We start from the raw sequence: 16,540 nt of genomic DNA on the forward strand, positions 1-16,540 counted from the left end.
TACTAAAGGAATAAATCACTAGTTTTAAAAAGGACCAGATCACTAGTTTTGAAAACTTAACTGATTTTGATCATTTATTCTAAACAATCAAAAAAGGAGAAATTGTTAGATTAAAATTAATAATTAACTTAGCATAATCATCCAACGATTACAAAATTAAAAGTTTTGAATATTTAGATTAAATAATAAAAAGGGAGAAATTGTTAAGTAAAAATAGGTAATTAATTATTAGCATTAATTAACTATTAAATAAGAATTTAACTAAGTTAATCTTGTGCAGATTAAGAAAAACCGGAAGGAAAGTTTATCGATATTTTCTTAAGTCGGCTCGGTTTTATACTTCAGCATTTAAGAAGATCGGCTACTTTAGGGATCACTATTTTACATATCGGTTTTAAGAAGAAGCGAGATCGGTATTTTAAATATCGGTTTTATGAAGAAGCGGAATCGGTATTTTACATATCGGTTTTATGAAGAAGCGGGATCGGTATTTTACATATTGGTATTATATAGAGACGCGTAGCCAGTATTCTTGCATATTGGTTTTCTACCAATGCGTAACCGGTAGTATTCGAAATCAGTTTTCTAGATGCGCAACCGGTAATATTCGAAATCGGTTTTTCTAGATGCGCAATCGGTAGTATTTGAAATTGGTTTTTCCAGATGCGCAACAGGTAGTATTCGAAATTGGTTTTTCCAGATGTGTAACCGGTATTTTACCAAGTCGGTTTTCCACCAAAGCGTAACTAGTATTATACTAATTCAGCATTTTATAAATCGGTAAAAACGCATCCAGCTTTATTAATCATGTCTCTAAGTACAAACATATTTCTAGTAGCTGCAAATATTTAACTTATGCTACGTCAGTATTTTATTTCCATTTCAATGCAAGTCTAAGGAAGATTTTTTGGTAATGGTTGTCTACCAACATAGTCCAAACTATCAAAATCACCAAAAGACAAATTATCCATGTTGATCCATGTTGCTCGCTCCTAAGAAATCATAATCCAATTAATGGCTTCTTGGCTCATTATGATTAAAGTACAGACAAAATCAAAGGATATCTCACTTGATATACTTGTCTAGATCTCAACCAATCAAGAACAAGAAAGATGTCTTATGAAGCAAATATATCCGTTGAAGAAGTAAAATATGTCCGTTGACATTTGCCTATTTAAGAGAACAAAAGGACAACCGACTCAAGACACGAAAGCATACGAGATTATACACTAACAACTTGATCAATCTTTTTATCGGCTCTTGAGTAATCAACTCTCTAAGAATTTCATAAGCTTTTAAGTGTGTTAGAGTTTCAAAACTGTATTACAATACTACATATTCTGTGTGAGTTTGTTATCATTGTAAGTTGACAAAATCCGTTTCTGTTCAATAAGAGTGTGTGCTAAGAGTTCAAAAGTAGGCAGTAATTAAGTCCTGGCTGTTCGACTGGGTTGTGTACTAATGTTGTATTCAATAAAATCTTCTAGTGGATATCCTTCTCAAGGTTGAGAAAAGGGGATGACGTAGGAGCTTTATCTCCGAACATCCATAAACTTTGTGATGTGTCTTTTCTTCATTTTATCCTCTAAACCGTTTAGTTGTTGTTTAGTTGTTGCTTCAAGTTGAAACAAACACTTTCGCACTTGAACTCGGTTCAAGAGTTTGTGACAACTTGTGAATAATAGAAACCGATATTAACCTCTAACAAGGTTATTATCAAACGAAGAGTGTGTAAACATTCAACAATAGTCAGACCCGAGTCCCTATTGGCGATCCCGATCCCAACAAGTGATATTAGAGCGGCAAGTTTCTATTCTCAAGCACTCAACTACCGATATGACTTCGTTCACCAAGCCTCCAATGTTCAAAACTAAAGAATTCATTGAGTAGAAGCTGTGAATGATTGTATATCTAGCCTCTCTGAATGATGACATGTGGTATGTAGTTATTAACGGCCCTATCAAGATCGAAAAAGAAAGATGCGATAGGAATTAAGCCAAATCAAACATATGATTAGTGAGACTCTCACTGTTCAAAAGGAAACCAAAGTTACGGTTGAGGTTCTTACCTATCAAGTCATGGAAATGGTTAGATCTCAAGGTGCTGTCGATGCTGAGAAATTGAGGAAACATGAAGACGCGACTCGATGTATTCAATAAGAGGAGAACAGAAATGTCGAGACTGCTAAACAAGTTAATGCTGCTAAAAAGTTTAAAGTTGTTAAACGAAAGAAGACTAAGCAAACTGAGGCAGCAGCGGATGACATGACGTTATCCCAATACACCACGCAGGTTACAAATTCTCGGTCTCAACCTGAAGTACCTCAACCGGAAGTCCCCCGCAGTGCTTGGTCAAATCAAAGGTTACGATGAGGTGATGGAAGTACCATTGACAACGTACCTGATCATCAAAGGAATCGTTAAATTAATGTCCCGGATCAACCAAGTCAAGGCTTCATGAAAACATTCATAGGAGACATGACAAAGGAGAAGCCGAAAGGGAGACGATAAACCTCTATTTTTTAAACTGTTTTGCTCCAATTTCTCTCTTATCGTGAACATATTTCTTTATTTTGGTTGAATGTTTGAGATCCTTGACTAACTGTCATTTCCTAATCTTGGAAATTAGATAGAGTTATCAAATATTACATAGTAAAATTATTTCGGTTCATATTGACTGATTTTGATAGTTTTAGGTTAAAATTATCAAAAAGGGAGAAAATGATAAAGGAATAAATCACCGGTTTTGAAAAGGACTAGATCACTAGTTTTGAAAACTTAACTGGCTTTGATAATTTATTCTAAACAATCAAAGAGGGAGAAATTGTTAGATTAAAATGAATAATTAACTTAGCACAATCAGACAACGATTAACAAAATTACAAGGTTTTGAATATTTAGATTAAATAATCAAAAAGGGAGAAATTATTAAGTAAAAATAGGTAATTAATTATTATCATTAATTAACTCTTAAATAAGAATTTAACCAAGTCAATCTTGTATAGATTAAGAGAAACCGGAAGGAAAGTTGATCGATATTTTCTTAAGTCGGCTCGGTTTTATACTTCAGCATTTAAGAAGATCGGCTACTTTAGGGATCGGTATTTTATATATCGATTTTATGAAGAAGAGGGATCGGTATTTTACATATCAGTTTTATGAAGAAGTGGGATCGGTATTTTACATATCGGTTTTATGAATAAGAGGAATTGGTATTTTACATATCGGTTTTATGAAGAAGTGGGATCAGTATTTTACATATCGGTATTATGCAAAGACGCGTAACTGGTATTCTTGTATATTGGTTTTCTACCAATGCGCAACCAGTAGTATTCGAAATCAGTTTTTCCAAATGCGCAACCGGTAGTATTCGAAATCGATTTTTCTAGATGCGCAACCAGTAGTATTCGAAATCGGTTTTTCCAGATGCGCAATCGGTAGTATTCGAAATAGGTTTTTCAGATGCGTAACCGACATTTTACCAAGTCGGTTTTCTACCAAAGCGTAATTGGTATTAAACCAATTCATCATTTTATAAATCGGTAAAAGCGCGCCCGGCTTTATTAATCATGTCTCTAAGTACAAACATATTTTCGGTAGCTCCAGATATTTAGCTTTATGCTACTTCAGTATTTTATTTCCATTTCAGTGCAAGTCTGAGGAAGATTTCTTGGTAGCAGGTGTCTGTCAACACAGTCCAGACTGTCAAAAGCACCAAAAGACAAATTATCCATGCTGATCCATGTCGCTCGCTCTTAGGAAATCATAATCCAATTAATGGCTTTTTGGCATATTATGATTAAAGTACAGACAAAATCAAAAGATATCTCATCTGATGTACTTTTCTGGACCTCAACCAATCAAGAACAAGAAAGATGTCCTAGAAGCAAATAAATCTGTTGAAGAAGCAAAATATGTCTATTGACATTTGCCTATTTAAGAGAACAAAAGGATAACCGGCTCAAGACACGAAAGCATACGAGAATATACACTAACAACTTGATCAATCTTTTCATCGTCTCTTGAGTAATCAACTCTCTAAGAATTTCATAAGCTTTTAAGTGTGTTAGAGTTTCAAAACTGTAATACAATACTACATATTCTGTGTGAGTTTGTTAGCATTGTAAGTTGACAGAATCTGTTTCTATTCAATAAGAGTGTATGTTAGGAGTTCGAAAGTCGGCAGTAACTAAGTCCTGATTGTTCGACTAGGTTGTGTACGAGTGTTGTATTCAATCAAATATTATAGTGGATATCCTTCTCAAGGTTGAGAAGAAGTGGTGACATAGGAGCTTTATCTCCGAACATCCATAAACTTTGTGTTGTGTCTTTTCTTCATTATATCCTCTAAACCGTTTAATTGTTGCTTCAAGTTGAAACAAACACTTCTACACTTGAACTCGGTTCAAGAATTTGTGACAACTTGTGAAGAATAGAAACTGATATTAACATCTAACAAGGTTATTATAAACCGAAGAGTGTGTAAGCGTTCAACAATAGTCGGACCCAAGTCCCTATTGGCGATCCCAATCCCAACAATACCATTTAGTATTTTCTTCATTATATCCTCTAAATCGTTTAGTTGTTGCTTCAAGTTGAAACAAACACTTCTGCACTTGAACTCGGTTCAAAATTTTGTGACAACTTGTGAAGAATAAAAACCGATATTAACATCTAACAAGTTATTATCAACCGAAGAGTGTGTAAGCGTTCAACAATAGTCGGACCCGAGTCCCTATTGGCGATCCCAATCCCAACAATACCATTTCCAGGTTTTGTCCTACGAGAGGACTTTAAAAAGGATACTCACTTTCCTCATATCTTTTTAATTTTTTAACTAAATGTCGATCTTTTTTATTATGTGGAGTATAAAAACTTGTTTGAGAGAGTTAAGCTCAATCATATTTGTACAATAGTTGGTTTAATCATATTTGTAGATGTTCTATTTTTGCAAAAACTTTTCAAAATAACATGGTGTATTTTTGACCTGCTTTATAAATTCTCATTTGCATTAGGTTAAAATTTTAATATACATAAATCTTTAATGTCATTCTCAAGTAATACTCCTATCCATACTCAAACTTCCTTACTGACATTCTTAGTATTATAATTGCACATTGTCTAAGTCAATATTTTGATATTTCTTTGTATTGGCTGCTTTGAAGGATATTTCTTGCTTGCTTTAAGATAAGAAAAATGGATTTCGGCCAGATGTGCTTCGTACCTGCGCCTCGATATGTTATTTCAAATTTAGCAAGTTAGAAAGGTAACTTTCTTAGTTAAGCTAGGAAAAAAATTCTCATTAAGTTTATTGTCCAAACAATTTCAATACACTATTCATCTATCTTTAAGCAAATCATCAATTGGATGCCTTCATAAATCACTATCTTTTGGTAGAAATCTAATATGGAAAAATAGTGTTCATTGGTCCTCTTGGGACAATCTTACTCTTCGAAAATTTGAGGGTGAAATGGGGTTTAAAAATCTTTAAAAGTGGAATTTGAATTTACTTTCTAAACAATCATGGATACTAATTTCAAATTATGGTATAAGTTAATGAAAATCTTGTACTTCACTTCCCTCGTGACTCTATATGGCAGATTGAGAAAAAAAAATTGGTAGCTCATGGTGTTGGTCTAGGATCCTCCTAGGAAGAGACTTACTCAAAGTCATTGAATATTGACAAATAATTGATGAATTATTCACCTCTTTTGGAATGATAATTGACTACCCATTAATGACTCTAGTGGTGTATTTCAATTTAAAAGGCCTAGGAACCTTATCCCAAGTACAACATATGAACCTTTATTTGTTGTCATGTTATTAATCATTCAAAACATTGGGATACTATTCTTTTACATGAATTGTATGAATTGTTAGGTTAAAAACTCACAGATTGTATTTTTAAACTTCCAATTAGTGTTTTTTCATGTGACAGTTTATATGGAATGTCAATTCTAATAGAGTGCATTTGATTAGTTTTGGATATAGTTTCACACTCAAAAAGTTATAACTCTTCTAGATCAAGACCTCATCATCATCTCAAGTGCACCCAAGACTTTCGAAGGCTATTTAGATTCTTAAATGTTCCCGAAAATTAGAAATTTCCTTTGAAAATTACCATAGCGTCCTACCAACCCTTGAGAATTATTTTCGACGACAAATCTCGTCATCCTCTATCTATTATAGGTGTTCTTCCAATATGGAAATTGTTGAATACTCATTATTACTATGCCAAGAAAATTTGCTACATTACCACTATTTAGTTTCTCTCATTCTGAATTTTCCATTAATAAATTTGTCAAATGGTTACTTGACACTTTTGATAGAAACTACACTATTTAAAATGTTTGTTTTAATAATAATTTTATTGTCACTTTATGTTAGAATCTATGAAAAAATAAAAATTACTCTTTATTTGATAAATCAATTTTTTTACTATAGTGTATCAACTTAATATAAATTAATATAAATGATATTTGAGACTATTTTAATTGTAGGAATATGAGGGTGTATATTAAACTGAAATTTCTTCAAGAGTTGATGTGCTTTGGACATCGTTGGACATTGGTTGAATACAGATCAACTTTTATGTCTCTTTTTTAAGAAGGTTCAAAGTGTGTTTTGGAATCATTATTTGGATCATATGGACAACTTTTTATAGTTTTTGTCCATAACTTCATATGTCTTAAGTCTGTTATAGCCGATGCCAAAACAATTCATTAAGCGATGTGATGTGGCCAATCAATGACATCATGTCATTTTCGAGTCAAATATTAAAAATGTAGTCTCTTTCATTCTTGATGCACTAAAAGAAAATTATTAGAGTCTCGAATCTGTTATACCAGACATTAAACAAATTATGTCTTATCACCACCACTTTAAAGTTCAATTCATCCTTCCAAATATTAATAAGCTATAAATTGGATAGCAACTATTATCCATAGTTTTATTTTCACTATCATAATATTTTTTCATGATCGTATACCACTAGAAAAACTTGTTTGTAATGATATTATATTTTCTTAACTAATTTGAAGATTATTATTTTTTTAAAAATAAAAAATTAAATAAATGATTTCAAATTATGTGCATGAAAAACTCCAAAAACAAGTATTTCAAAATTTTGTACTTTTAGACAGTTTTTTAAGTTTTTGTACAATTAAAACAATATTTTAATATTATATAAAATCGTAAAATTAAAATAATTTATAAACACATCTAAAATTAAGTTATAAATTTAAAATGGTAAGCTTTTACTGATATAAGAGTTTATTTAATTATGACTTATTAACCCGCTTTAAAATAAGATTTTAAAAAATCAAATTGATATTTTAACTAAATCAACTTATTTTAACAACTCTTATTTTATTATAGATATTATATTAAATCATTTTCTTTGAATTGTATGTATGCATATCTTTTTATTTTATGATTAATCAATTTTTAAATTTTTTTTATTCGGATCAAATTAGGCACAATTTTCTCTTTATAATTTTTTTTTTTAGGAAAATTGAAAACTTGTCTTACTCATGAAATGTGTCTTATTTCTCTTTTCACCGCTCAGATTTGAGTTGGTGGTATGTTTTGTTGGGTACGATAATCTATTTAGTCGGATCAGATTTGTTATCAAAGATTTTTGTAATTCGAATAATACTCTCAATCTTCAGTGGGTCATGCTGCTTATACTCTCTAATCGTGTTTGTGGTCATTTCTCGAGTCCATATTCATCTTCTTCTATGCAGCAAATGAGATGATGTTGTCAGATTTGAAGTTCTTTTTTATTTTTATTTTGAAGGAGCCTTGAAATTAATCTTCAATCTGAAGCCTTTCATATATATTTTTTAATGATTTTGATGAGTTTCTCGCTATTTTAATCATATTTGTATATTATCCGTTGGCAACACTATTTTTGGCGTTGGTTATTAATCCTCGGGCAAAAATAAATTTTAATACCGCTCAAAATTTCAGGTAGAGATTCTTCTGACACCGCTTAAGTGACTTGTTCGACTTGATCTCCTTCATCACTCATTGTTATTGAATTCAAATGAATCTGTATTTGGAGTTAACTGAAAAACGTGATTGGTGGATTAGTTTCATTATAATCTTAATTTTTACAAATTTATTTTATGTAACATCTATATTTAATTTTTTTAAATGTTATTTCTTTTATTTACAAATTAATTTTTTTTATATGTAACTCTTTATTTGATTTATTTAGAATTTTCATTTTGTAAGAAAAAATGAAGATTTTATTAAAGTTTAAAGAGTTCCTTATATAAAAAAAAAAATTCAATTTTAAGTGTGTAATTTTACATAGATAGAGTAAATTTATATTTAAAATAAAAATTAATTATTATTTATTCAAATAAATAAACTCTTATAATTTTTCATAATATAAATTATTTTATATTTTATTTTATTTCAGATAAATAAAGTGTGATTGATAAATTTGAGAATTGTAAGAGTAGTAGGAGTGAATAGAAGTAACAATAAAAGAATTGGACAAAATAGTAAATATGGCCAGGGCAAACATCCCTCTCTTTTAAATACGCCCCCCCACCCAAAGCTTCAAGTTTTCTACAGACGAAAGAAATTAGGGTTTTGCAGACAAGAACTAACTAGAAGAATGATCTACGACGTCAACTCACCGCTGTTCAGATCCTTCCTTAGCCAGAAGGGAGGCGCATCCGACAAGAGGTAATCGTCTCTTTCTCTTCTTTCTTATTTAGATGGTTCTATTTTCTTATATTTTATCATCTCAGTCTGTAATATATTTGTTACATCTCTGGATTAGAATCGGGATTGAAGGACTCTGTATGTTGGATTAGGAATTTATATGTTGGATTTGATATGGACTCTATATTTGCAATTTTCATTCCAGTCTGTACAGTAGTAATTTCTAGGGTTTTTCTAGTGCTGCTGTTGTTGATCTTTGAAGTGCTAAGATTAGGATCTTCAGCAGCAACTATACTATTAATGATGTTCTACAGGGTTTATCATTTCCTCCTTCTATAGATATGATTTGGGTGGGCCTTGTTCAATCTTGGGTTATTTCAAAATAACCTTGTTTGGTTAAGGTTATTGAAAATTGGGTTATTTATATAGATATGATTTGAATAGTTTGAAATTAGTTTGGATTAAAAGAACTTGTATTTCTGACCTTTGGGTATCTAGCTTTATCTTTCATAAAATGGTTTTAGGTGCTCATGTTGCATAAATCCTAATGTTTTGCTTTCTTTGGGGTGTTGTAATGAAATGTAATGGAAAATGATGGCAATTAAGTTATGTCAAACCCTAGTTCATAGTATTGGACATCGTTTTCATCCCCCACTTGTTTGATATTTTGTAGGAAAATGGAGGAGCAGAAGCCAAAGGAGCATAAGCCTAAATCTAATGAGAATAAGCCTGTGATGAATGAGTAGTATTTCCAGTTCTGCTATGAAGTTTGGTTTTTTCTTCTTAAAATTTTAATATTCGACAGTTTTTAATGTTTTATTGTTATTCAGATCTTTCCTAAACCCACAAGTGGAATGATTTGTTTTAATCTTTTGATGTTGTGATGTTAGTATAAGAACTTATCTAATATCTTGTTTACAAACCTCAAGTCAACCAGAAAATTTTAGTTGATCTTTATTCATACCCAACAAAATAAAGTATTAAAATCCATTATGTTAATCGAGTACTAATATTTTTGTTTCACTTTGGCATTCAATATTTAATATCATCAAGTATCTAAATTAATACATCCTATGTTATTGTAATAGCAATTTAATCATGGAAGAAGTTGAATTAATAATACAACACATTCAATAATTTTGTTATTTTAACTTAATTAAAATTTCAATTTAACTTTCCAAACTCCAAATTGTATAATTTTATACAAGTTTTATTATTTGGTTTGTTTAAGATAAACTTTTAAATAGTTAAATTTTTAAGATTTTAAATTTATAATTTTATCAGTCTACTATTTTATTTTGTTTTATATTTTTAAATTAAATTATTTTTTTAAAAAATTATATTAAATTCAATAATTTAAAATTAATAATAAATAAAATGATATTAAATTCATTTTATTTATTATTAATTTTTAATTATTTTTTATTTAATTATATATAAAAATAATAATATATAACTAATATTCTTTTAATGTAAATTTTAGATTTTATAAATTTATAAATGTCTACAACTTTAAATGAATTGAATTTCTATAAAATTAGATTAGACAATGATTTTTGTTCTTTTATTTCATCAATTAAAATATCTCTTAGTTTTATTTTTATAAATTTTAAATACAAAAGAATATTTTAAAAACTTAAATAACCTAACTTTTCATCAATAATATATCTTTTTTAAAACCCAATTAAAAAATTCCAAATAACTCAAGACATAAAACAAGCTCCTAACACAACTCATGAATAAACCAACCAACTATCAGTAGCATTGAATCAAAAGTAAAAACAACAAAATATGTGTAAGTATTGTTTGTTTGTTCATTGTTAAAATCCTATATTACTACTGTTTACTAAATGCTAACTAGCTTCATTTAACTCTCTCTATTTAGTGATATTTCCATCTCTCAAATTTCAAATAAAACTCACCAAAATAGTTTTATTTACCTTAGTAATCCATCAAACCTTCCTCTTCTTCTTCCTCCTATGGGAGAACCAGAATGCCCTCCTCTTACATCATGCCTGAATCTATGCGACCCACTTCCACCTATTCAATCCATCACATCAATTATATATATATATACATATAATAAAATACATTCTATTTTCTTTAAAAACTATATTGTTTTTCACTATTTTATCCAAATATCTCTAGTGGTTATTTGGATATAACCTGTGTATTTTTACTGATTTTCAATAATCTATAATAAGCACTTGCTTATTCAAAGTTCAAACAAAGCCTAACCATTTTGGTTAAAAATAACTTTTTATTAATCCCGACCCTGGAACCTAAAAACTTGCCTCTTGAATTGGAAGATGACTTTTCCTCAACAACAATTTGACGTCCAGCAATCCAAACCGGAGATGCCTGAAACAAGCAAGAAACATTTATAAATTTGAGATATTATCTCCTCATTAACCAAAAACAAAAAGAAAATTAGAATCTGCCATCAATATACCTCAACTGCTTTTTGAACTGAATTTGCCTCCTCGAATCGAACAAACCCAAAAAAGAATCCTTGCTGTAGCCAAAGAACATAGATAAAAAGACATGAAGAAGTTTTAACCCATGATTAGTATTTTGATAAGACATACTTTGTTCTTTTGGAATTGCACACCACCCTCCTTAATAGCTCCAAATCTCTTAAACTCATCCTCAAGAATTGAAGTGGTTACACTCACTGGGAGGTACTTTATATAGATTGAGTAATCACCAGCTGCTGTTCACACAATTACAAACATGACTAAGCAATCTCCATACACTAGAATAGGAGGAGGCTGTATACCTTCAGCTTCTGATATGGAAGGCTGCAGATGGCTCACTTGATGTTCTTCGATCTTAGGCTCAATTCCATCTGGAGCGGGAGCATGAGATGACAATGTTGCTTCATTTTCCTTCATACGTTTACAGCATCAACAAAACCACTCATTACTACACATAAATGGGGTTAAAAGTCCACAAACAAATTCCAGGCCTGATGACTACTCATGACTAAGAATACAAGAGAGCATAGACAAATTTAGTCTGGATCCGTTTCCACATTCTGAATCTGTTTCCGACTAAATTTAATCTTATAACATTTTATATATGAAAACAGATCATGATACATAAACCGAAACAGTTAGTGTACAACATAGTGTCATAGTCAACTTACAATGGATGCATGAGATTTCTTTGGCATTTCTTCTATTTTGGATTCAGGTTCAATCACGCAAGAATGATAGGGTACTTCATGACCAATTTTAGAAAATGGAACCTCTTTTGGTTCAACCACACGACAATCATCATGTACTTGATCAACAACTTTAGCTGGTGGAAACTCCTTTGCATCAACCACGCAAGAATAATGAGGTACTTTATCGACAACTTTAGCAAGTAAACCCTCTTTTGCATCATCTAGGCAAGAATCGTCAGATACTTCATCAACAACATTACCAAGTGCAACCTCCTTTGCATCAACATCACAATAAATATCACGTACATTGTCAACAACTTCAAGAAGTGGAACCTCCTCTGCATCAACCATTGTTTCTTCGTTAGGTACTTGATCAACAACTTCAACAAGTGGAACCACTTTCGCATTAACCACTGTTTCCACATTAGGTACTTCATTAACAACTTCAACAAGTGGAACCTCCTCTGCATCAACCATTGTTTTTATGCTGTATACTTCATCAACAACTTTATTAAGTGAAATCTCCTTTGCATCAACCACTGTTTCCACATTAGGTACTTCATCGACAACTTCAACAAGTGGAACCTCCTTTGCATCAACCATTATTTTTATGTTATATACTTCATCAACAACTTTAGTAAGTGGAATCTCCTTTGCACCAACCAAGTAAGAATCATCATGTACTTCATGAACAACTTCAGCAAGTGGGATCTCCTTTGCATCAACCACTGTTTCTACATTTGGTACTTGATGAACAACATTAACAGGTAGAACATCCTCTTTGTCAGCCACTATTTCTACATTAGGTACTTCATCAACAAATTCAAGAAGTGTAATCTCCTTTGCATCAACCACTGTTTTTACATTAGGTACTTCATCAACAAGTTGAATCTCCTCTTCATTAACCACCGTTTCAACATTGTCCACAATTTTGTCCACGTTGATCTCTATCGGAGCAACTGTTTGCTTATTTGCTGGTACAGGAGAAGAATCTAGAAAATAGACAAATAAGGGATTGACATAAACAACTGATAACTATGAGTAACAAAGAATAATATTTTATTGATCTTATAAGCAGAAGCTTGGAGATAACCTTGATCCAGGAAGCGAAATATGTCATTCAAGATAAAATAGCCTCTCTCTTGTGGTGCAAGGAAAAATACTTGTATAAAATACCTATTATGGTTCATTCCCCTCAAAAAACCAGTTACAAAGATCTGAAACCCATTGTCAATAGATTCTTGTCCATCAACCCATCGAATCCATGATTCAAAGTTTGTATAGTTCACGGACAATATCTTCTCCTTAATACCCTGTGAGTGAACATATAAATATATGAAGATTCCATGAATCAATAGACACACTAGAGAAATTGGATTACTCAATATATACCAATGGCAGTCAACAATATGTGACAAATCATTTACACAGCAATTGGAGAACCGTGATATTTCTAGGACATCAATCAATCTCAAAGTCCCCATAAACTCACAATTACCAATCAAGAAACAGATTGAATATAATCCATTAACTAAGGTAGATCAGAAACAAATCAATAAATCTCCCAAAGGATACAATATACTAATGATAGAATGTAAATGATACCTTCAAAGTTGTAGTAACACTCATGTTCCCATTTTCATCCGTACGACTAAGTTGGCTGATATCGTTATAAAATCGGTAAGATTTAGCCGGATCAGTATGCAGGAGCTGATAGTACCAAAATGTGAAACAATAAGCAACCTAAAACCAAATAGATAAATCATCAGTTGCACGAATAAGGGAGAAAAATCAACAGAAAGATCGAACATAGAATTGAGTAAATACGTACCGATGAAGCAGTGAGCCTTTCAATTGGGTCCTCCATTTCCGATGATTCCAAATAGAGAAAACCCAAATCGTAATGTACTAGTTAAGAAGTAAAATGATGGAAAGTAACACTAAGAGCAGCAAGTTGGAGAAGGAATTAACGAGTGTTGTATGGAGAGAATCGTTCATGAGACTGATTCGGATCAGATAATATCGAGGAGGAAGGAAAGGGTGCAAGAATTAACGAGGGTTTTTGCAGAAATTGGGAAGAACAGAACAGAACAGAGAGAGCTAATTGTCATCTAGAAGAAGAAGAAGAAAGAGAAAACTCCCTCCAAGATTTGAGATTTAATATTATTATTATTATTAAAGTAATTTTAAAAAGTTAGTTTTATGGAATTTTAGTTGGTTAAATTATATAAAAAAAAAAAATTATGCAAATTAAAATTTTATAAAATAAAATAGAGATATTTTGATATATTTATTAAAAAATTAATTAATTAAATATTTTATAAAAAAATAATTAGGGATAGATGAATTTATTGTTAAAAAATTTAGAAAAAGAGAGATAAAAAATTACATTGTGACTTAATTTTATTAAACTATTTTAATATGAATTATATATATATATATATATATATATAATTTAAATAAAGTAAAATTTTGAAATGTTTTCTAATAATTCAGTTATAATAGTTTTAATTTATAATATTCATATATTAATATATTAAAAAGTTCAACCAACTATTAAAATATTATTGAAGTGATATATTTTTATTAAAATTATTGTTTATACCCTCTAATAGTCAATTATTGAAATCTTGCTTGGGATGCTATAACTGAACAAAATTTTAAGTTTTTTTTTTAAATTCTATTTATCATATTTTATCATATGAGATTATTGAAAATGATTAGGGTAACGAAATTATATTGACAACAAGACCACGAATCCAACTTCTGCAAAACGCGCAGAAGCTCAAGCTCTACCTTCGCTCGACGAGGGTTCAAATGTTCGGGTTCAATTTGGAGCGCTCCTGCACTATACGGCTTTTTGGCCTCGCCCTATCTTGCTTCAGGCATATTTTTAAAATAAAGCGGTGGATTACTCGGATTGGTTCTCGCGTCCCTGTGCCCAAAAGACCACGAATCTGACGAGGTTTGTTAGGTGTCGTCCCATTTTTTTCCTTTTTTTTAAATATCATGTTCAACGCCTCGTAAAGTCATTTTCAGCGTGTTCGATTGTTCAGAACTTTTGTGTTTATTTTTTTTAAATATTTTTTTAATTTTTATGAATATAATGTTTAGCGTCTCATAAGGTCATGTTAGGGACTCTTTTTTTTTAAAAAAAAAATCAATTTTTTTCTCTGAATATCACATGTAACGTTTTATAAGGTCATGTTCGAGTTTTTATGTTCAAAGAATTTCAAATTTTCAGTCCCATGTTCGAGATAATTTGAGACCGTATTAATTAATAAAAACAAAACTTACAAATATGATTATTTAACTCAAATTTTATTTTTATAAATAATAACCACAAATAGAATTATATAACTCAAACTTTCATTTTTATGAATTATATATATATATATATATATATATATATATATATATATATATATATATATATATATATATATATATATATATATATATATATATATATATATATATATATGAGAGTAAATGGATACTTGGGGTTAGATTATTTGTTGACTCGCCCATAAACTTTAAACGGTTAAAAATAAAATAAAAAATGTTATATGTGTGTTTCGAAATTACAAACTAACAAAACAAATACAACATTTAACAAACTACACTAATAAGACTTTATATTTGAATTCAACACTAAATTTGATGAATGTGAGACGTCTTAACAATATAAGTTCAACTTTTTAAGTTGATTTGTTGAAGTGAGAGTAAAAGAGAGGTCGACTAAGATTGGTGAGTGATTTGTCGAGGGATAAAGATGTTGGTGTTCCTTGCCATTGCGGGCGGGTTTTAAATTCCAGGTAAACGGGTCAGGGTTTTCTTTTATAAAAACGGGTTAAAGTATAAATACTTTTTTTTGGGTATTTTTCTCATAATAGAGCAAATAGAGAGAGAGTGAATTACAGATCTAGGGTTTTCTGGTTTCCTTCTTCTTGTTGTTCTTTGGCTGATCCAGAGTGAGAGATTGGGGGAGTTTTTGATTGTGGAGTAGTCCAATCATTCCTATTGTAATCACTTCTTTCATTTGAGAGCAGGGCATGTATGTTTCTACTATTGACATTTGTTTGATTTAGTGAAACTTATCCCTCCCGTGGACGTAGGTCGATTTTGACCGAACCACGTATATTGTGTTGTCGTTTATTGCTTTGTGCTATTTCAGTTCTTGGTAATCTGTTTATCGTCATAAACGATTTGGAATCTGATTTGCTACAGGTTTTGATTTCTAAGAAGATCCATAGTTTTGTTGTTGCAAAACCCAACAGTGGTATCAGAGCAGTATTAATTGGTTATCTGTTTTAACATTGGAGCATAGTGCTCTGCTGGTTATTTGGCGAAATTAATAGAAGAGATCAACTGGTTTCTTTGCTGGTGTTTTTGTCAGTTGTTAAGGCAGTAATAATGAGGAAATCTAGACCTGATATGGTGAGTCTGAATGGTACAAACTACAGGCAATGGAAACTGATGATCAGTGATCTGTTAGTTTCAGATGATTTGAATGAAGCAATTGAAAATGAGGGTGTTAGACCTGAGACTACAAAAGAGGCTGATTGGAAAAAGATAGATAGAAAGGCCTGCAGCTTTATTCGTTCCTGGGTTGGTGTAAATGTTGTGCACCATGTTGAGAATGAGACTACAGCGTATGGTGTGTGGAGCAAACTTGAAGCTCTCTATGCTG

At 30.9% G+C, this 16,540-nt stretch overlaps 2 protein-coding genes across 3 annotated transcripts; one reads left to right on the forward strand and one right to left on the reverse strand.

Annotated features, from left to right (window-relative positions):
* Positions 1 to 8,568: 8,568 nt before the first annotated feature.
* Positions 8,569 to 9,570, forward strand: LOC124940428 (wound-induced basic protein-like). Its single transcript, XM_047480944.1, has 2 exons — positions 8,569 to 8,699; positions 9,352 to 9,570. The coding sequence occupies exons 1-2, from the start codon at positions 8,629 to 8,631 to the stop codon at positions 9,422 to 9,424; spliced, it is 144 nt and encodes a 47-aa protein (XP_047336900.1). The 5' UTR covers positions 8,569 to 8,628; the 3' UTR covers positions 9,425 to 9,570.
* A 908-nt stretch (positions 9,571 to 10,478) lies between these two features.
* LOC124940545 (nuclear transport factor 2-like) lies at positions 10,479 to 13,959 on the reverse strand. 2 transcript variants are annotated; one of them, XM_047481072.1, is made up of 10 exons: positions 13,679 to 13,959; positions 13,453 to 13,590; positions 12,941 to 13,160; positions 12,307 to 12,839; positions 11,827 to 12,243; positions 11,458 to 11,566; positions 11,267 to 11,391; positions 11,131 to 11,193; positions 10,973 to 11,039; positions 10,479 to 10,718 (listed from the first exon to the last, which is right to left on the reverse strand). In XM_047481072.1, exons 1-10 carry the CDS (start codon positions 13,712 to 13,714, stop codon positions 10,615 to 10,617), a joined length of 1,812 nt encoding a protein of 603 aa, XP_047337028.1. In that variant the 5' UTR covers positions 13,715 to 13,959; the 3' UTR covers positions 10,479 to 10,614. The 2 variants fall into 2 exon arrangements, with proteins under 2 accessions (XP_047337028.1, XP_047337027.1); XM_047481071.1 differs by having other exon boundaries at positions 11,827 to 12,839.
* Positions 13,960 to 16,540: the final 2,581 nt, after the last annotated feature.

The sequence above is a fragment of the Impatiens glandulifera genome, chromosome 5 (assembly GCF_907164915.1).
Source record: "Impatiens glandulifera chromosome 5, dImpGla2.1, whole genome shotgun sequence".
Classification (NCBI taxonomy): Eukaryota; Viridiplantae; Streptophyta; class Magnoliopsida; order Ericales; family Balsaminaceae; genus Impatiens; species Impatiens glandulifera.